At 50.4% G+C, this 22285-nt stretch overlaps 1 protein-coding gene across 1 annotated transcript; it reads left to right on the forward strand.

The window, feature by feature from the left end:
• Positions 1 to 6538: 6538 nt before the first annotated feature.
• LOC141248948 (uncharacterized) lies at positions 6539 to 21571 on the forward strand. The gene is made up of 9 exons (XM_073669504.1): positions 6539 to 6664; positions 7913 to 8012; positions 8087 to 8319; positions 17887 to 17950; positions 18058 to 18185; positions 18283 to 18401; positions 20621 to 20753; positions 20826 to 20922; positions 21031 to 21571. Exons 2-9 carry the CDS (start codon positions 7943 to 7945, stop codon positions 21075 to 21077), a joined length of 891 nt encoding a protein of 296 aa, XP_073525605.1. The 5' UTR covers positions 6539 to 6664; positions 7913 to 7942; the 3' UTR covers positions 21078 to 21571.
• The last annotated feature ends 714 nt before the right edge of the window (positions 21572 to 22285 follow it).

Genomic DNA, 22285 nt, shown 5'->3' on the forward strand with positions numbered 1-22285 from the left:
AGACAGTATCACACAGGATAGGATTAGATACAATAGCTCAGCAGACAGTATCACACAGGATAGGATTAGATACAATAGCTCAGCAGTCAGTATCACACAGGATAGGATAAGATACACTGCTCAGCATACAGTATCACACAGGATAGGATTAGATACAGTAGCTCAGCAGACAGTATCACACAGGATAGGATTAGATACTGTAGCTCAGCAGTCAGTATCACACAGGATAGGATTAGATACACGGCTCAGCAGACAGTATCACACAGGAGAGGATTAGATACACAGCTCAGCAGACAGTATCACACAGGAGAGGATTAGATACACGCACGGCTCAGCAGACAGTATCACACAGGAGAGGATTGGATACATGGCTCAGCGAACAGTATCACACAGGATAGGATTAGATACACGGCTCAGCAGACAGTATCACACAGGAGAGGATTAGATACACGGCTCAGCAGACAGTATCACACAGGATAGGATTAGATACACAGCTCAGCAGACAGTATCACACAAGATAGGATTAGATACACAGCTCACCAGGCAGTATCACACAGGATAGGATTAGATACACAGCTCAGCAGACAGTATCACACAGGAGAGGATTAGATACACAGCTCAGCAGACAGTATCACACAGGATAGGATTAGATACACGGCTCAGCAGACAGTATCACACAGGAGAGGATTAGAAACACGGCTCAGCAGACAGTATCACACAGGAGAGGATTAGATACACGGCTCAGCAGACAGTATCACACAGGAGAGGATTAGAAACACGGCTCAGCAGACAGTATCACACAGGAGAAGATTAGAAACACGGCTCAGCAGACAGTATCACACAGGAGAGGATTAGATACACGGCTCAGCAGTCAGTATCACACAGGATAGGATTAGATACACGGCTCAGCAGACAGTATCACACAGGATGCGATTAGATACACGGCTCAGCAGACAGTATCACACAGGAGAGGATTAGATACACAGCTCAGCAGACAGTATCACACAGGATGCGATTAGATACACGGCTCAGCAGACAGTATCACACAGGAGAGGATTAGATACACGGCTCAGCAGACAGTATCACACAGGAGAGGATTAGATACACGGCTCAGGAGACAGTATCACACAGGATAGAATTAGATACAGTAGCTCAGCGGACAGTAACACAGGATAGGATTAGATACAGTAGCTCAGCAGACAGTATCACATGATAGGATTAGATACAGTAGCTCAGCAGACAGTATCACACAGGATAGGATTAGATACAGTAGCTCAGCAGACAGTATCATACAGGATAGGATTAGATACAGTAGCTCAGCAGTCAGTATCACACAGGATAGGATTAGATACACTGCTCAGCAGACAGTATCACACAGGATAGGATTAGATACAGTAGCTCAGCAGACAGTATCACACAGGATAGGATTAGATACAATAGCTCAGCAGTCAGTATCACACAGGATAGGATAAGATACACTGCTCAGCATACAGTATCACACAGGATAGGATTAGATACAGTAGCTCAGCAGACAGTATCACACAGGATAGGATTAGATACTGTAGCTCAGCAGTCAGTATCACACAGGATAGGATTAGATACACTGCTCAGCAGACTATCACACAGGATAGGATTAGATACAGTAGCTCAGCAGACAGTATCACACAGGATAGGATTAGATACAGTAGCTCAGCAGTCAGTATCACACAGGATAGGATTAGATACACGGCTCAGCAGTCAGTATCACACAGGAGAGGATTAGATACACGGCTCAGCAGACAGTATCACACAGGAGAGGATTAGATACATGGCTCAGCAGACAGTATCACACAGGATAGGATTAGATACACGGCTCAGCAGACAGTATCACACAGGAGAGGATTAGATACACGGCTCAGCAGTCAGTATCACACAGGATAGGATTAGATACACAGCTCAGCAGTCAGTATCACACAGGAGAGGATTAGATACACGGCTCAACAGACAATATCACACAAGAGAGGATTAGATACACGGCTCAGCAGACAGTATCACACAGGAGAGGATTAGATACTGTAGCTCAGCAGTCAGTATCACACAGGAGAGGATTAGATACATGGCTCAGCAGACAGTATCACACAGGATAGGATTAGATACATGGCTCAGCAGACAGTATCACACAGGATAGGATTAGATACACGGCTCAGCAGACAGTATCACACAGGAGAGGATTAGATACTGTAGCTCAGCAGACAGTATCACACAGGATAGGATTAGATACACGGCTCAGCAGACAGTATCACACAGGATAGGATTAGATACACGGCTCAGCAGACAGTATCACCCAGGAGAGGATTAGATACACGGCTCAGCAGACAGTATCACACAGGATAGGATTAGATACACGGCTCAGCAGACAGTATCACACAGGATAGGATTAGATACACGGCTCAGCAGACAGTATCACACAGGATAGGATTAGATACACAGCTCAGCAGACTGTATCACACAGGAGAGGATTAGATACTGTAGCTCAGCAGACAGTATCACCCAGGAGAGGATTAGATACACGGCTCAGCAGACAGTATCACACAGGAGAGGATTAGATACTGTAGCTCAGCAGACAGTATCACACAGGATAGGATTAGATACACGGCTCAGCAGACAATATCACACAAGAGAGGATTAGATACACAGCTCAGCAGACAGTATCACACAGGAGAGGATTAGATACACGGCTCAGCAGACAGTATCACACAGGATAGGATTAGATACACGGCTCAGCAGACAGTATCACACAGGAGAGGATTAGATACACGGCTCAGCAGACAGTATCACACAGGAGAGGATTAGATACACGGCTCAGCAGACAGTATCACACAGGAGAAGATTAGATACATGGCTCAGCAGACAGTATCACACAGGAGAGGATTAGATACACGGCTCAGCAGACAGTATCACACAGGATAGGATTAGATACACGGCTCAGCAGACAGTATCACACAGGATAGGATTAGATACAGTAGCTCAGCAGACAGTATCACACAGGAGAGGATTAGATACAGTAGCTCAGCAGACAGTATCACACAGGACAGGATTAGATACACGGCTCAGCAGACAGTATCACACAGGATAGGATTAGATACAGCTCAGCAGACAGTATCACACAGGATAGGATTAGATTCACGGCTCAGCAGTCAGTATCACACAGGATAGGATTAGATGCATGGCTCAGCAGACAGTATCACACAGGATAGGATTAGATACACGGCTCAGCAGACAGTATCACACAGGATAGGATTAGATTCACGGCTCAGCAGTCAGTATCACACAGGATAGGATTAGATACACAGATCAGCAGACAGTATCACACAGGATAGGATTAGATACATGGCTCAGCAGACAGTATCACACAGGATAGGATTAGATACAGTAGCTCAGCAGACAGTATCACACAGGATAGGATTAGATAGTCTGCTGAGCAGTGTATCACACTGGATAGGATTAGATACACGGCTCAGCAGACAGTATCACACAGGAGAGTATTAGATACACAGCTCAGCAGTCAGTATCACACAGGATAGGATTAGATACACTGCTCAGCAGACAGTATCACACAGGATAGGATTAGATACAGTAGCTCAGCAGACAGTATCACACAGGATAGGATTAGATACAGTAGCTCAGCAGTCAGTATCACACAGGATAGGATTAGATACACAGCTCAGCAGACAGTATCACACAGGAGAGGATTAGATACACGGCTCAGCAGTCAGTATCACACAGGATAGGATTAGATACACTGCTCAGCAGACTATCACACTGGATAGGATTAGATACACGGCTCAGCAGACAGTATAACAGGATAGGATTAGATACAGTAGCTCAGCAGTCAGTATCACACAGGATAGGATTAGATACAGTAGCTCAGCATACAGTATCACACAGGATAGGATTAGATACAGTAGCTCAGCAGACAGTATCACACAGGATAGGATTAGATACTGTAGCTCAGCAGTCAGTATCACACAGGATAGGATTAGATACAGTAGCTCAGCAGACAGTATCACACAGGATAGGATTAGATACAGTAGCTCAGCAGACAGTATCACACAGGATAGGATTAGATACACTGCTCAGCAGACTGACTATCACACTGGATAGGATTAGATACACGGCTCAGCAGACAGTATCACACAGGAGAGTATTAGATACACGGCTCAGCAGACAGTATCACACAGGATAGGATTAGATACACTGCTCAGCAGACAGTATCACACAGGAGAGGATTAGATACACAGATCAGCTGACAGTATCACACATCATAGGATTAGATACACGGCTCAGCAGACAGTATCACACAGGAGAGGATTAGATACACCGCTCAGCAGACAGTATCACACGGGATAGGATTAGATACAGTAGCTCAGCAGACAGTATCACACAGGATAGGATTAGATACAGTAGCTCAGCAGTCAGTATCACACAGGATAGGATTAGATACACTGCTCAGCAGACTATCACACTGGATAGGATTAGATACACGGCTCAGCAGACAGTATAACAGGATAGGATTAGATACAGTAGCTCAGCAGTCAGTATCACACAGGATAGGATTAGATACAGTAGCTCAGCATACAGTATCACACAGGATAGGATTAGATACACGGCTCAGCAGACAGTATCACACAGGAGAGGATTAGATACACGGCTCAGCAGACAGTATCACACAGGAGAGGATTAGATACACGGCTCAGCAGACAGTATCACATGATAGGATTAGATACAATAGCTCAGCAGACAGTATCACACAGGATAGGATTAGATACTGTAGCTCAGCAGTCAGTATCACACAGGATAGGATTAGATACATGGCACAGCAGACAGTATCACACAGGATAGGATTAGATACATGGCTCAGCAGACAGTATCACAGGAGAGGATTAGATACATGGCTCAGCAGACAGTATCACACAGGATAGGATTAGATACATGGTTCAGCAGACAGTATCACACAGGAGAGGATTAGATACACGGCTCAGCAGACAGTATCACACAGGATAGGATTAGATACACGGCTCAGCAGACAGTATCACACAGGATAGGATTAGATACACGGCTCAGCAGTCAGTATCACACAGGATAGGATTAGATACACGGCTCAGCAGATAGTATCACACAGGATAGGATTAGATACACGGCTCAGCAGAGAGTATCACACAGGATAGGATTAGATACACTGCTCAGCAGACAGTATCACACAGGATAGGATTAGATACACGGCTCAGCAGACAGTATCACACAGGAGAGGATTAGATACACAGCTCAGCAGACAGTATCACACAGGAGAGGATTAGATACACAGCTCAGCAGACAGTATCACACAGGAGAGGATTAGATACACAGCTCAGCAGACAGTATCACACAGGAGAGGATTAGATACACAGCTCAGCAGACAGTATCACACAGGAGAGGATTAGATACACAGCTCAGCAGACAGTATCACACAGGATAGGATTAGACACACGGCTCAGCAGTCAGTATCACACAGGATAGGATTGGATACATGGCTCAGCGAACAGTATCACACAGGATGGGATTAGATACACGGCTCAGCAGACAGTATCACACAGGAGAGGATTAGATACACAGCTCAGCAGACAGTATCACACAGGATGGGATTAGATACACGGCTCAGCAGTCAGTATCACACAGGATGGGATTAGATACACGGCTCAGCAGTCAGTATCACACAGGAGAGGATTAGATACACGGTTCAGCAGACAGTATCACACAGGATAGGATTAGATACACGGCTCAGCAGACAGTATCACACAGGATAGGATTAGATACACGGCTCAGCAGACAGTATCACACAGGATAGGATTAGATACACGGCTCAGCAGACAGTATCACACAGGAGAGGATTAGATACACAGCTCAGCAGACAGTATCACACAGGAGAGGATTAGATACACAGCTCAGCAGACAGTATCACACAGGAGAGGATTAGATACACGGCTCAGCAGTCAGTATCACACAGGAGAGGATTAGATACACAGCTCAGCAGACAGTATCACACAGGAGAGGATTAGATACACAGCTCAGCAGACAGTATCACACAGGAGAGGATTAGATACACAGCTCAGCAGACAGTATCACACAGGAGAGGATTAGATACACATCTCTGCAGACAGTATCACACAGGATAGGATTAGATACACAGCTCAGCAGACAGTATCACACAGGAGAGGATTAGATACACGGCTCAGCAGTCAGTATCACACAGGATAGGATTAGATACACGGCTCAGCAGACAGTATCACACAGGATAAGATTAGATACACGGCTCAGCAGACAGTATCACACAGGATAGGATTAGATACACGGCTCAGCAGTCAGTATCACACAGGCTGGAGATGGCTGTGTTCTGCCATTGCTAATCTTGGTCTCCACAATGATGGCCGCTGCCGGGTCCTGGAGACGTTTCCTGGTTATGATATTTGCACCAATCATCCTTCACCCTGTGATTAGCTCCTCCCTCCTACTTATAATAACACTCGCCCCATACGACCATGTGCTGCTGAGACTTCTGAGCTGTCACTCTGGGGCAGCCACAGGAGGAGTGAGCTGCGGTGTCTCCTCTTCCTTCTGTTGGAGCGGACTGTATTGCATCTTCCTCCAGGTTCTGCTGTTTCTTTATTATCAGTTGCAACAGACTGTAGTTATCAGTGACTTGTACAGGTGGAGTGGACTGTGTGTTATTCAGGGGTCTCCTCCTGCAGGTGGAGTGGACTGTGTGTTATTCAGGGGTCTCCTCCTGCAGGTGGAGTGGACTGTGTGTCATTCAGGGGTCTCCTCCTGCAGGTGGAGTGGACTGTGTGTCATTCAGGGGTCTCCTCCTGCAGGTGGAGTGGACTGTGTGTCATTCAGGGGTCTCCTCCTGCAGGTGGAGTGGACTGTGTGTTATTCAGGGGTCTCCTCCTGCAGGTGGAGTGGACTGTGTGTCATTCAGGGGTCTCCTCCTGTAGGTGGAGTGGACTGTGTGTCATTCAGGGGTCTCCTCCTGCAGGTGGAGTGGACTGTGTGTCATTCAGGGGTCTCCTCCTGTAGGTGGAGTGGACTGTGTGTCATTCAGGGGTCTCCTTCTGCAGGTGGAGTGGACTGTGTGTCATTCAGGGGTCTCCTTCTGCAGGTGGAGTGGACTGTGTGTCATTCAGGGGTCTCCTCCTGCAGGTGGAGTGGACTGTGTGTCATTCAGGGGTCTCCTCCTGCAGGTGGAGTGGACTGTGTGTCATTCAGGGGTCTCCTCCTGCAGGTGGAGTGGACTGTGTGTCATTCAGGGGTCTCCTCCTGCAGGTGGAGTGGACTGTGTGTCATTCAGGGGTCTCCTCCTGCAGGTGGAGTGGACTGTGTGTCATTCAGGGGTCTCCTCCTGCAGGTGGAGTGGACTGTGTGTCATTCAGGGGTCTCCTCCTGCAGGTGGAGTGGACTGTGTGTCATTCAGGGGTCTCCTCCTGTAGGTGGAGTGGACTGTGTGTCATTCAGGGGTCTCCTCCTGCAGGTGGAGTGGACTGTGTGTCATTCAGGGGTCTCCTTCTGCAGGTGGAGTGGACTGTGTGTCATTCAGGGGTCTCCTTCTGCAGGTGGAGTGGACTGTGTGTCATTCAGGGGTCTCCTTCTGCAGGTGGAGTGGACTGTGTGTCATTCAGGGGTCTCCTCCTGCAGGTGGAGTGGACTGTGTGTCATTCAGGGGTCTCCTCCTGCAGGTGGAGTGGACTGTGTGTCATTCAGGGGTCTCCTCCTGCAGGTGGAGTGGACTGTGTGTCATTCAGGGGTCTCCTCCTGCAGGTGGAGTGGACTGTGTGTCATTCAGGGGTCTCCTTCTGCAGGTGGAGTGGACTGTGTGTCATTCAGGGGTCTCCTTCTGCAGGTGGAGTGGACTGTCTTCTCCTGCACAGTTATGGCGGCCGTCGCGTGGTCTGAGCGGGTTCTGGAGCTGGTGCTGAAGCTGAACAATTTGCAGCGTGCAGGTAGGGTGGCATGTTGTGTGTACAACTCTTTTGTGAGCGGCTCTGATCACGGACGTCCTGTTCTGATTCCGCAGCTTGTCTCCCGTTCTGTGTCCTCGGGCAGCGGGTCGGGTGGGTGACGCCGCCGGTGGCTCAGATCCTGGCACAGAGTTCTGACGTGTTCACACTGTATAAAGACTCTAGAGCCCGACTGGAGCTGAGCGACCGACTGCGCTGCCCCCAGGAGCGGACGAGGGCGGTGCAGGAGGTGATGGAGGATCTGCGAGGACGGGACGGCCTCCACTGTCTCCAGGAATGGAGGAATGAGGTGAGAGAGCACGAATATTATTATAGCGCCATTTATTCCATGACGCTTTACATGTGAAAAAGGGGTATACATAGCAGAAACAATTACAATAATCTTGAACACAATGTGACAGCGACTGGTCCAGGAGGAGCGAGGACCCTGCCCGCGAGGGCTCACAATCTACAAGGGATGGGTGAGGATACAGTAGGTGAGGGTAGAGCTGGTCGTGCAGCGGTATGGTGGAGCGAGGACCCTGCCCGCGAGGGCTCACAATCTACAGGGGATGGATGAGGATACAGTAGGTGAGGGCAGAGCTGGTCGTGCAGTGGTATGGTGGAGCGAGGACCCTGCCCGCGAGGGCTCACAGTCTACAAGGGATGGATGAGGATACAGTAGGTGAGGGTAGAGCTGGTCGTGCAGCGGTATGGTGGAGCGAGGACCCTGCCCGCGAGGGCTCACAGTCTACAAGGGATGGGTGAGGATACAGTAGGTGAGGGTAGAGCTGGTCATGGAGCGGTATGGTGGAGCGAGGACCCTGCCCGCGAGGGCTCACAGTCTACAAGGGATGGGTGAGGATACAGTAGGTGAGGGTAGAGCTGGTCGTGCAGTGGTATGGTGGAGCGAGGACCCTGCCCGCGAGGGCTCACAGTCTACAAGGGATGGGTGAGGATACAGTAGGTGAGGGTAGAGCTGATCGTGCAGCGGTATGGTGGAGCGATGACCCTGCCCGCGAGGGCTCACAGTCTACAAGGGATGGGGGAGGATACAGTAGGTGAGGGTAGAGCTGATCGTGCAGCGGTATGGTGGAGCGATGACCCTGCCCGCGAGGGCTCACAGTCTACAGGGGATGGGTGAGCATACAGTAGGTGAGGGTAGAGCTGGTCGTGCAGCGGTATGGTGGAGCGAGGACCCTGCCCGCGAGGGCTCACAGTCTACAGGGGATGGGTGAGGGTACAGTAGGTGAGGGTAGAGCTGGTCGTGCAGTGGTATGGTGGAGCGAGGACCCTGCCCGCGAGGGCTCACAATCTACAAGGGATGGGTGAGGATACAGTAGGTGAGGGTAGAGCTGGTCGTGCAGCGGTATGGTGGAGCGAGGACCCTGCCCGCGAGGGCTCACAGTCTACAAGGGATGGGTGAGGATACAGTAGGTGAGGGTAGAGCTGATCGTGCAGCGGTATGGTGGAGTGATGACCCTGCCCGCGAGGGCTCACAGTCTACAGAGGATGTGTGAGGATACAGTAGGTGAGGGTAGAGCTGGTCGTGCAGTGGTATGGTGGAGAGAGGACCCTGCCCGCGAGGGCTCACAGTCTACAAGGGATGGGTGAGGATACAGTAGGTGAGGGTAGAGCTGGTCGTGCAGTGGTATGGTGGAGCGAGGACCCTGCCCGCGAGGGCTCACAGTCTACAGGGGATGGGTGAGGATACAGTAGGTGAGGGTAGGGCTGGTCGTGCAGCGGTATGGTGGAGCGAGGTCCCTGCCCGCGAGGGCTCACAGTCTACAAGGGATGGGTGAGGATACAGTAGGTGAGGGTAGAGCTGGTCATGCAGCGGTATGGTGGAGCGAGGACCCTGCCCGCGAGGGCTCACAGTCTACAAGGGAAGGGTGAGGCTACAGTAGGTGAGGGTAGAGCTGGTCGTGCTGCGGTATGGTGGAGCGAGGACCCTGCCCGCGAGGGCTCACAGTCTACAAGGGATGGGTGAGGATACAGTAGGTGAGGGTAGAGCTGGTCGTGCAGCGGTGTGGTGGAGCGGTGGTTACTGCAGGTTGTAGGCTTGTCGGAAGAGGTGGGTCTTCAGGCTCCTTTTGAAGGTTTCCACGGTCGGCGAGAGTCTGATGTGTTGGGGTAGAGAGTTCCAGAGTAGGGGGGAAGCACGGGAGAAATCTTGTATACGGTTGTGGGAGGAGGAGATAAGAGGGGAGTAGAGAAGGAGATCTTGTGAGGATCAGAGGCTGCGTGCAGGTATGTACCGGGAGACTAGGTCACAGATGTATGGAGGAGACAGGTTGTGGATGGCTTAGTATGCCATGGTTAGAGTTTTGAACTGGAGTCTCTGAGCAGTGGGGAGCCAGTGAAGGAAGATTGTTTCTTCCTTATATTTTCTCTGAGTCTTTTGACAAAGACATTCCTGAGGGACCCCATATCTCGGACCCCTTATGTCACACCCACATACTGACTCAAAGTCTATTCTAGTAAGCAGAAGATGCATGTACAAAAATCAAAATGGAGTCAGGATAGATAAAGTATAACTCCTGCTCTCACAAAATCTAGCAGAGAAGGATGAGATGGTGGACACATTTTGGTTAGTAGGGAGGAGATATCGGGTCCAGAGAGGTAGATCTGTGTGTCATCAGCATAGAGGTGAGACTCTATGAGCTGTCCCAGGCCGAAGGTGTAGATGGAGAAGAGCAGGGGTCCTAGGACTGAACCTTGGGGGACACCGACAGGGGGCGAGATGAGGAGGTGGTGTGTGAGTGGGAGACGCTGATTGTCCGGTCTGTTAGGTATGAGGAGATCCAAGATAGAGCCAAGTCTGTGATGCCGAGAGATGAGAGAGTCTGTAGTAAGAGGGAATGGTCCACTGTGTCAAAAGCTGATGTCAGATCTAGGAGGAGGAGGACGACAGAGTATTGCTGCTTGGCTTTGGTGGTTAGTAGGTCGTTGGTGACTTTGGTCAGGGCAGTTTCAGTGGAGTGATGCGGTTGGAAGCCAGATTGTAGGCGATCGAAGAGGGAGTAGGAGGAGAGGTGGGAGGACAGTTCAAGATGGACATGTTGTTCCAGTAGTTTTGAGTCATAGGGGAGAAGTGATATGGGGCGATAGCTAGACACAGAGGATGGGTCAAGGGAGGGCTTTTTGAGGATGGGTGTGATCGAGGCATGTTTGAAGCATGAGGGGAAGACACCAGTTGTTAGTGACAGGTTGAAGAGATGGGTTATGGTTGGAATGAAGACTGTGGTGAGGTTTGGGATGAGGCGGGATGAGATTGGGTCGAGTGCACAGGTGGTGAGATGTGATCTTAATAGTATAGAGGAAAGTTGATCTTCTGTAATGGTGGAGAAGCTGGTTTTGGAGGAGGAGGGCTGAGTAGTTATGAGGAGGGGCTGTGGGGGTTGTAGGCCAAAGCTTTGTCTGATGTTGTCAATCTTCGGCTTGAAGAATGAGGCATAATCTTCAGCTGAGATGAGTGTAGAGGGAGGAGGTGCTGGGGGTGGAGGAGAGAATTGAAAGTGTTGAAAAGCTGTTTAGGACTGTGAGACAGGGAGGATGTGAGATGAGAAGTAGGTTTGCTTTGCCAGTTGGAGGGGGAGTAGATGCGCACAGAGTGCACCTCAAAAGAGGGGAGAGTAATGGAAGGTGGGAGTGGAATTGGGGTGAAGGAGCAGTTAACTGACATGAAAAAACCAACTCCTCCACCATGCTTGCTGCTGGGGCAGGTGGTGTGGGAAAGGTGGAATCCACAGTACAAAAGTGCAGCTGGAGAGGCCGTGTCAGAGGGGGTGAGCTAGAGTTTGGTGATGGCGAGGAAGGAAAGTTTGTTAATATTGAAAAGATTATGTATGTAGGAAAGTTTGTTGCAGACGGCGCGAGCGTTCCAGAGAGCTCTGGTTAGTGGGACAGGGGAAGCGAAGGCTGGGCGGATGGGTATAAGGTTATAAAGGTTGCGAAAAGTTGTGATACATCGTGGATAGGAGGTGGAAGTGACTGTGGGGATGTGGTGAGGAGGACCAGGATTCACCAGATATCCCCAGCAGTGAGGAGCAGAGAAAGTGTTAGTAGGTGGGAGCAGGAGAGGCCATGAGGTGGCTGTCTGTGTTTGGAGACAAAGGATTGTATGTTGAGGAACAGATCTGAGGAGGAGGTGAGATGGAAGGGGAGGATGGAGGGAGAGATGAACAGTTCATTACGAGGTGTAGGGATTAGGGGGGTTAGTAGGAAATGGAGGATTATAGGGGTGATAGTGAAAACAAACACAAACATTATTTACTGTGACTATCAAGTATCTTTCAACTCCCTTGTGGTTCAATTCTGGTCTAATTCATTGCAGTACACTTAGATTCTGCACGGGGCAGACTAAAGTCTATGCAGACAACTAACTCACAATATATATGTTTAGACATGGATTCAGGTGTGAAACAGAGGGAAGAGATATAGACTCCTCTTCTTAATCAGTTAATCAAAGCAGATCCAGATGCCGGAGAGAAAACAGGCTGGTCGTAAAGAAAAGTGTGGAGTGGGGTAGTGCAGATAGCAGGATCACACATACCAGGGATAAGCAGCAGAGGCCAGGAATATCAAACTTTAAGATGTGATATCACTGCTGTATTGTAATAAGATGTGATACAGACGCTTCTCACAAAATTAGAATATCATTCAAAAGTTAATTTATTTCATTTCTTCAATACAAAGACTGAAACTCCTATATTCTATAGAGTCATTACACACAGAGGGATCTATTCTATAGAGTCATTACACACAGGGGGATCTATTATATAGAGTCATTACACGCAGAGGGATCTATTCTATAGAGTCATTACACACAGAGGGATCTATTCTATAGAGTCATTACACACAGAGGGATCTATTCTATAGAGTCATTACACACAGAGGGATCTATTCTATAGAGTCATTACACACAGAGGGATCTATTATATAGAGTCATTACACACAGAGGGATCTATTATATAGAGTCATTACACGCAGAGGGATCTATTATATAGAGTCATTACACGCAGAGGGATCTATTATATAGAGTCATTACACGCAGAGGGATCTATTCTATAGAGTCATTACACGCAGAGGGATCTATTCTATAGAGTCATTACACGCAGAGGGATCTATTCTATAGAGTCATTACACACAGAGGGATCTATTCTATAGAGTCATTACACACAGAGGGATCTATTCTATAGAGTCATTACACACAGAGGGATCTATTCTATAGAGTCATTACACACAGAGGGATCTATTCTATAGAGTCATTACACACAGAGGGATCTATTCTATAGAGTCATTACACACAGAGGGATCTATTCTATAGAGTCATTACACACAGAGGGATCTATTCTATAGAGTCATTACACACAGAGGGATCTATTCTATAGAGTCATTACACACAGAGGGATCTATTATATAGAGTCATTACACACAGAGGGGTCTATTATATAGAGTCATTACACACAGAGCGGTCTATTATATAGAGTCATTACACACAGAGGGATCTATTATATAGAGTCATTACACACAGAGGGATCTATTATATAGAGTCATTACACACAGAGGGATCTATTATATAGAGTCATTACACACAGAGGGATCTATTATATAGAGTCATTACACACAGAGGGATCTATTATATAGAGTCATTACACACAGAGGGATCTATTATATAGAGTCATTACACACAGAGGGATCTATTATATAGAGTCATTACACACAGAGGGATCTATTATATAGAGTCATTACACACAGAGGGATCTATTATATAGAGTCATTACACACAGAGGGATCTATTATATAGAGTCATTACACACAGAGGGATCTATTGTATAGAGTCATTACACACAGAGGGATCTATTGTATAGAGTCATTACACACAGAGGGATCTATTGTATAGAGTCATTACACACAGTGATATATTATATAGAGTCATTACACACAGAGGGATCTATTATATAGAGTCATTACACACAGGGATCTATTATATAGAGTCATTACACGCAGAGGGATCTATTATATAGAGTCATTACACGCAGAGGGATCTATTATATAGAGTCGTTACACGCAGAGGGATCTATTATATAGAGTCATTACTGTAATGTCGTGGGGGGAGAAACCTCCTGGGCTGTCGGGCGCGGGGGGAGGCCTCCTGGGCTGTCGGGCGTGGGGGGGAGGCCTCCTGGGCTGTCGGGCGTGGGGGGGAGGCTTCCTGGGCTGTCGGGCGCGGGGGGAGGCCTCCTGGGCTGTCGGGCGCGGGGGGAGGCCTCTTGGGCTGTCGGGCGCGGGGGGAGGCCTCGTGGGCTGTCGGGCGTGGGGGGGAGGCCTCGTGGGCTGTCGGGCGTGGGGGGGAGGCCTCGTGGGCTGTCGGGCGTGGGGGGGGAGGCCTCGTGGGCTGTCGGGCGTGGGGGGGAGGCCTCGTGGGCTGTCGGGCGCGGGGGGAGGCCTCCTGGGCTGTCGGGCGTGGGGGGGAGGCCTCCTGGGCTGTCAGCCGCTGTCCGATCTCTGTGCCGCTCAATCACTTATTGTCCTTTTTCGTGGGGACCACTCTGGAGTGTTGCCCCCCCTCACCGTGTCCTGTTGTCCCAATAATACTAACAAGAAAATTTGGATTTTTGCATTTGCCGTGACATTCCTTCCTGGTTGAACACGTTGGGGGACACAGATCCCACCCTGTCCTGCTCCTGCTGTCCGGTCTGTGATTTTTCTACCTCCCATTCGGGTCTCGCCAGTTGTTTTTTGGTTGCCTTCCTACTTGTGCTGCCTCTTGTCTGAGGAGCGGTAAAGCCCACCAGCCGCACCGACACTTATCTCCTAGTGTTCAGCCTCCCGGCGGCCGCGCGAGACCTTCAAAGGAGACAGATTTCTTCCTCATACAGCAATACCGAAGTATTACCGCGAATAGTCTGATGGTCCGACGATCGTAGATTCAAGCTCCCTACAGAGACTAACAGAGGCAGTAACAAAAAAAACTAATTCAAAACCTCACTCCTTTTACCTCTAAAAATATATAAGATATTAAATAAATACACGTACAGTGAAGGAAAGAAGTATTTGATCCCTTGCTGGTTTTGTAAGTTTGCCCACTGACAAAGACAGGAACAGTCTATAATTTTAAGGGAAGGTTAATTTTAACATTGAGAGACAGAATATCCCCAAAAAAATCAAGAAAATCGCATTGTATAAATGAGAAATTTATTTGCATTTTGCAGTGAGAAATAAGTATTTGATCCCCTACAAACCATTATGAGTTCTGGCTCCTACAGACCAGTTAGACGCTACTAATCAACTCGTTACCTGCATTATAGACCGCTGTCTTACATAGTCACCTGTATAAAAGACTCCTGTCCACAGACTCCATTAATCAGTCAGGCTCTAACCTCTACAACATGGGCAAGACCAAAGAGCTTTCTAAGGATGTCAGGGACAAGATCATAGACCTGCACAAAGCTGGAATGGGCTACAAAACCATAAGTAAGACGCTGGGTGAGAAGGAGACAACTGTTGGTGCAATAGTAAGAAAATGGAAGAAATACAAAATGACTGTCAATCGATATCAATCTGGGGCACCATGCAAAATCTCACCTCGTGGGGTATCCTTGATCATGAGGAAGGTGAGAGATCAGCCTAAAACTACACAGGGGGAACTTGTTAATGATCTCAAGGCAGCTGGGACCACAGTCACCGAGAAAACCATTGGTAACACATTACGCCTTAAAGGTTTAAAATCCTGCAGTGCCCGCAAGGTCCCCCTGCTCAAGCAGGCACATGTGCAGGCCCGTCTGAAGTTTGCCAATGAACACCGGGATGATTCTGTGAGTTATTGGGAGAAGGTGTTGTGGTCAGATGAGACAAAAATTGAGCTCTTTGGCATTAACTCAACTCGCCGTGTTTGGAGTCTGAGAAATGATGCCTATGGCCCAAAGAACACCATCCCCACTGTCAAGCATGGAGGTGGAAACATTATGTTTTGGGGGTGTTTCTCTGCTAAGGGCACAGGACTACTTCACCGCATCAATGGGAGAATGGATGGAGCCATGTACCGTAAAATCCTGAGTGACCTCCAGGACATTAAAAATGGGTCATGGCTGGGTCTTCCAGCAAGACAATGACCCAAAACATACAGCCAAGGCAACAAAGAAGTGGCTCAAAAAGAAACACATTAAGGTGATGGAGTGGCCTAGCCAGTCTCCAGACCTTAATCCCATAGAAAACTTATGGAGGGAGTTGAATCTCCGAGTTGCCAAGCGACAGCCTCAAAATCTGAATGATTTAGAGATGATCTGCAAAGAGGAGTGGACCAAAACTCCTCCTGACATGTGCGCAACCCTCATCATCAACTACAAACAACGTCTGACTGCTGTGCTGCCAACAAGGGTTTTACCACCAAGTACTAAGTGTTGTTTGCCAGAGGGATCAAATACTTATTTCTCACTGCAAAATGCAAATACATTTATCTAATTTATACAATGTGATTTTCTTGATTTTTTTGGGGATATTCTATCTCTCAATGTTAAAATTAACCTGACCTTAAAATTATAGACTGTTCAGTGGGAAAACTTACAAAAACAGCAAGGGGTCAAATACTTATTTCCTTCACTGTATATTACCATCTTCTAGTCCATAAAAGTCCAATCTATTAAAATAAAAAATGAATTAACCTGATGGATAAACACCGGAGGAAGAACAAAATTCAGGGCTCAAAAAAAAATCAGTTTTTTATTTATTTTTTTGCTGCAAATAAAAACAGTAAGAAGCGATTAAAATGTCCTATCCCTTACCCGTAAAAACGCCGTCTCACCCCACAAAACTATCACCCCACAGCTCCGTCCACCGAAAGAAGGGTCTAGGGAAAAGGGCGACAGTCAAAAAATGGACATATAGGTTTATTTAATTATTTTTTTTGTTTTGTTTTCACCACTAAAAATAATAAAGAAAAATCTGGACACGTTTGGTATCGCCGGAATCGCAGTGATGAGGAGGATCACATCGCACCTCGTCACCGCCAGAAGTGTGTTTTTGGTTTTTTTTTCTATTTTCACCGCACGTAATGTACTGGAAAATGGGAAAATAATTTGATGTGGGAAAATGTCCGTGATCATTCCCAAGTAAAACGTGTCCCGCTCTTGTTAGGAGGAAAGTAAAAAACGGAAAAAATAGAAATTGGTCATGTCAGGAAGGGGTTAATAACGTCCGTGCCGGTAGACTGGGCTGGAAGCAGTGCGGGGGGTTTCTCCAGCTTGCTTTTCTTCGTCATCTGCAGATCCGTGTTGCATACGATTTCATCCACCCATCCCCCACCAAACCCGGCTGCGATTCCCCCATCAGTCCCAGTCCCACCTGCGAGTCCCACCGATCCCCCACCAGTCCCACCGATCCCCCACCAATTGCGCCTGCAATCCCCCACCAGTCCCACCGATCCCCCACCAATCCCGCCTGCGAGTCCCACCGATCCCCCACCAATTCCGCCTGCAATCCCCCACCAGTCCCCCACCAATCCCGCCTGCGAGTCCCACCGATCCCCCACCAATCCCGCCTGCGATCCCCCACCAATCCCGCCTGCGATCCCCCACCAATCCCGCCTGCGAGTCCCACCGATCCCCCACCAATCCCGCCTGCGATCCCCCACCAATCCCGCCTGCGATCCCCCACCAATCCCGCCTGCGAGTCACACAGATCCCACCTGCATTTTCCACCATGCCGGCTGCTACCCAACCCCCCCCCCATGCTGCCTGCGATCCCCCCACTATGCCGCCTGCGATCCCCCCACTATGCCGCCTGCGATCCCCCACCATCCCTCCAGCCGCTGCCATGCACGCATATAATGCAGGTGTACAGGGCTGACATGGCGGTTTCCTCTTGTCGCCCGCAGCTCTACGATGTGAAGGGTTTATTCGCGGATCCTCCTCTTCTCAGCATGGAGCGAGCAGCGACACGTGAGTCCTGTGACCTTACTGTGGGCCCAGGAGCTTGCAGTCTATCAGTCGCTGATGTCTGTATGTTTTGTGGTATTTATGTCATTATCGCCCTCCCCTTGTTGCAGCCCTCCTGGGGGTCCCCCGCTACGGGGTCCATGTGAACGGCTTTCTGCGCAGAGGAGCCGATATCTTTATGTGGATCGCTCGGCGGTCACTGACCAAACCCAACTACCCTGGAAAGCTGGACCATCTGGTGAGGGGCTTTATATCAGTTATAAAGGGGAACCCTGGCCAGAAATGGCTGCAGTGGGCAACCTGCCCTGGGTGACTGATGATTGTGCCTTGTACAGGCGGCCGGTGGAATCTCTGCGGGGTCCGGGGTGTGGGAGACCCTTCTGAAGGAGTGTACGGAGGAGGCGTGTATCCCAGAATCCCTTGCATCCACAGCCAGACCTGCCGGGACTGTCAGGTGAGCTCTGGCGGATGATTGTGAGGATGGATGCCACATTGTACCCATGCTGAGATCAGGGCTTTTACACACAATATCCACCTCTAGTGGGCGCCATAACCTTATGCTCACTGGTACTTTGTGTGGTATTCTTCATGTCAGCCCCTGCGCCAGTGCCCACATAATGCAGCTCCAGACGCCCTTCCCCATGGCAGTGCCCACATACTGCAGCTCCAGACGCCCGTCCCCATGGCAGTGCCCACATACTGCTGCTATAGACGCCCGTCCCCACGGCAGTGCCCACATACTGCTGCTATAGACGCCAGTCCCCACGGCAGTGCCCACATACTGCAGCTATAGACGCCCGTCCCCACGGCAGTGCCCACATACTGCAGCTACAGACGCCCGTCCCCACGGCAGTGCCCACATACTGCAGCTACAGACGCCCGTCCCCACGGCAGTGCCCACATACTGCAGCTACAGACGCCCGTCCCCACGGCAGTGCCCACATACTGCAGCTACAGACGCCCGTCCCCACGGCAGTGCACACGTACTGCAGCTACAGACGCCCGTCCCCACGGCAGTGCCCACATACTGCAGCTACAGACGCCCGTCCCCACGGCAGTGCACACGTACTGCAGCTCCAGACGCCCGTCCCCACGGCAGTGCCCACATACTGCAGCTACAGACGCCCGTCCCCACGGCAGTGCACACGTACTGCAGCTCCAGACGCCCGTCCCCACGGCAGTGCCCACATACTGCTGCTATAGACGCCCTTCCCCATGGCAGTGCCCACATACTGCAGCTCCAGACGCCCGTCCCCACGGCAGTGCCCACATACTGCAGCTATAGACTCCCGTCCCCACGGCAGTGCCCACATACTGCAGCTATAGACGCCCGTCCCCACGGCAGTGCCCACATACTGCAGCTCCAGACGCCCGTCCCCACGGCAGTGCCCACGTACTGCAGCTCCAGACGCCCGTCCCCACAGCAGTGCCCACGTACTGCAGCTCCAGACGCCCGTCCCCACGGCAGTGCCCACATACTGCTGCTATAGACGCCCTTCCCCATGGCAGTGCCCACATACTGCAGCTCCAGACGCCCGTCCCCACGGCAGTGCCCACGTACTGCAGCTCCAGACGCCCGTCCCCACGGCAGTGCCCACATACTGCCGCTATAGACGCCCGTCCCCACGGCAGTGCCCACATAGTGCAGCTATAGACTCCCGTCCCCACGGCAGTGCCCACATACTGCAGCTACAGACGCCCGTCCCCACGGCAGTGCACACGTACTGCAGCTACAGACGCCCGTCCCCACGGCAGTGCCCACATACTGCAGCTACAGACGCCCGTCCCCACGGCAGTGCCCACATACTGCAGCTACAGACGCCCGTCCCCACGGCAGTGCCCACATACTGCAGCTACAGACGCCCGTCCCCACGGCAGTGCCCACATACTGCAGCTACAGACGCCCGTCCCCACGGCAGTGCCCACATACTGCAGCTCCAGACGCCCGTCCCCACGGCAGTGCACACGTACTGCAGCTCCAGACGCCCGTCCCCACGGCAGTGCCCACATACTGCTGCTATAGACGCCCTTCCCCATGACAGTGCCCACATACTGCAGCTCCAGACGCCCGTCCCCACGGCAGTGCCCACATACTGCAGCTATAGACGCCCGTCCCCACGGCAGTGCCCACATACTGCAGCTATAGACGCCCGTCCCCACGGCGGTGCCCACATACTGCAGCTATAGACGCCCGTCCCCATGGTGGTGCCCACATACTGCAGCTATAGACGCCCGTCCCCACGGCGGTGCCCACATACTGCAGCTATAGACGCCCGTCCCCACGGCAGTGCCCACATACTGCAGCTATAGACGCCCGTCCCCACGGCAGTGCCCACATACTGCAGCTATAGACGCCCGTCCCCACGGCAGTGCACACGTACTGCAGCTCCAGACGCCCGTCCCCATGGCGGTGCCCACATACTCCAGCTATAGACGCCCGTCCCCATGGCGGTGCCCACAGCTCAGTTGTTTTTTGTCTTTTTTATGCTGGTCGTAGTCACGGGATGTTTGACTTACCGTTTCCGACCTAGGTGGTCCGCATTAATCTTGGCACATCCCCCTCCCTGCACTATGTGCCATCATATGTACACTATTTCTAGGGCCTGATTCCCTCCGGGTATGACTGTAGCGTGTGTGGTCACCATGTGATTGACTGTGGCTCTGCCCGCACAGCTATGCCTATCAGCAGGACGATGCCCTGTACCTGGAGTGCCAGTTTGTGTTTGATCTGGAGGTTCCCGAGTCCTTCCAGCCTCGTGTAGGGGACGGAGAGGTGCAGGAGTTCTATCTGTGGCCCCTGGACAAGGTGGGTACACGATGGCCCCTCCGTGTCAGAGCGTGGACTGTGCCCATCTGACCGGTCATGTCGCCCCCGCAGGTGACAGACGCCATCGCCACCCAGGAGTTCAAACCCAACTGCGCTCTGGTTGTCCTGGATTTTCTCATGCGGAACGGACACATTCAGCCGGATACAGGTGACTAACCACGTGGGGGCTGGGCTGTAGGGTGGGTGCTGGGCTGCTCATACCGGCCCTCCCCTGGCGTGGGACATTAGATAATAAGAAGTTTCTTCTGCTTTTCAGAAAAGTTCTATACAAAGTTTATGGAGAATCTGCATAGACCGCTGTGATGTCACCCGAGAGCGCCACGGCCCGGCGCCGGGATGTCACCCGAGAGCGCCACGGCCCGGCGCCGGGATGTCACCCGAGAGCGCCACGGCCCGGCCCCGGGATGTCACCCGAGAGCGCCACGGCCCGGCGCCGGGATGTCACCCGAGAGCGCCACGGCCAGGCCCCGGGATGTCACCCGAGAGCGCCACGGCCCGGTGCCGGGATGTCACACTGCCATGATTCGGTTCTTGTTACATGAGCGTTTATGGTAACGTTAGTTTTTAAATATTTGGACTTTGTAATCAACCACCGTCATCTGGTGCACCCCGGGCCCTGGTAACCCCCAGACCCTCCGCACCGCTCCTTTCATCTGTAGATCTATAATCACTGATCAGTTGTATATTAAAGCTGGAATCCTTAACCTGTGTTCACACCAGCAGATTTTTCAGCTGCAGCTATTAATCACGGCTCCATCTCACTATCTGCATGTGTTAAAAGGGAATGTGAACAGGGACTGACCAATTGTTTAGAAAAAAAAAATAGCTTTTTTTTTATTATTAAAAAAACAAAATTAATAATCCTGTGATTTTTTTTTTTTTCACACTGATCTCTGCGGGAGTTTTATTTATTTATTTTTTTTTATTACACACAGGATCCACCATTCACAATAGGTGATGTCACAGCTCACCTCCTCCTCCTCCTGTACAATGACTGATAACACATATACAGTATAAATTAGTTCTTGTACAGGAGGAGGAGGAGGTGAGCTGTGACATCACCTATTGTGAATGGTGGATCCTGTGTTATCAGCTGAATATACAGTGGCATACAAAAGTATTCACCCCCCCCGCGCCTTGTTACATTACAACCTGTGTAGATATTCCTGTAATCTGATGTGTGCTGCATCAGCGCTAAATGGTCAAAGGTGAAAACGTGAAAAATATCAGCATAAATTACCAGGATCAATAACTACACATGGGCCTGTGCTTATCTATTCACCCCTTTCCTAAACCTTTCTGGTGCAAACAATTCCCTCCATTAGTCCCAAGCTTAGTGGCAGGACTGTGTGCAATCTGTATACACTTTACTGAAAGGCCACCGGGGCTGCAACACCATTAACAAGAGGCTCCGCTAACCAAGCGGTGCGCAGACCGAGGGGGATCTCCGACAACCAAACGGCGCGCAGACCGAGGGGGATCTCCGACAACCAAACGGCGCGCAGACCGAG

This window comes from Phyllobates terribilis, unplaced genomic scaffold (assembly GCF_046119375.1).
Source record: "Phyllobates terribilis strain yellow unplaced genomic scaffold, ASM4611937v1 Scaffold_2__4_contigs__length_985480577, whole genome shotgun sequence".
In the NCBI taxonomy this organism is placed as follows: Eukaryota; Metazoa; Chordata; class Amphibia; order Anura; family Dendrobatidae; genus Phyllobates; species Phyllobates terribilis.

Bases quoted from the DNA above. Each gene is read 5' to 3' on its own strand.
- LOC141248948 (XM_073669504.1), top strand. From the start codon at position 7,943: ATGGCGGCCGTCGCGTGGTCTGAGCGGGTTCTGGAGCTGGTGCTGAAG. The intron at 8,320-17,886 runs GTGAGAGAGCAC...TGTCGCCCGCAG, and splicing joins TCCAGGAATGGAGGAATGAG to CTCTACGATGTGAAGGGTTT. The intron at 18,186-18,282 runs GTGAGGGGCTTT...TGCCTTGTACAG, and splicing joins CTGGAAAGCTGGACCATCTG to GCGGCCGGTGGAATCTCTGC.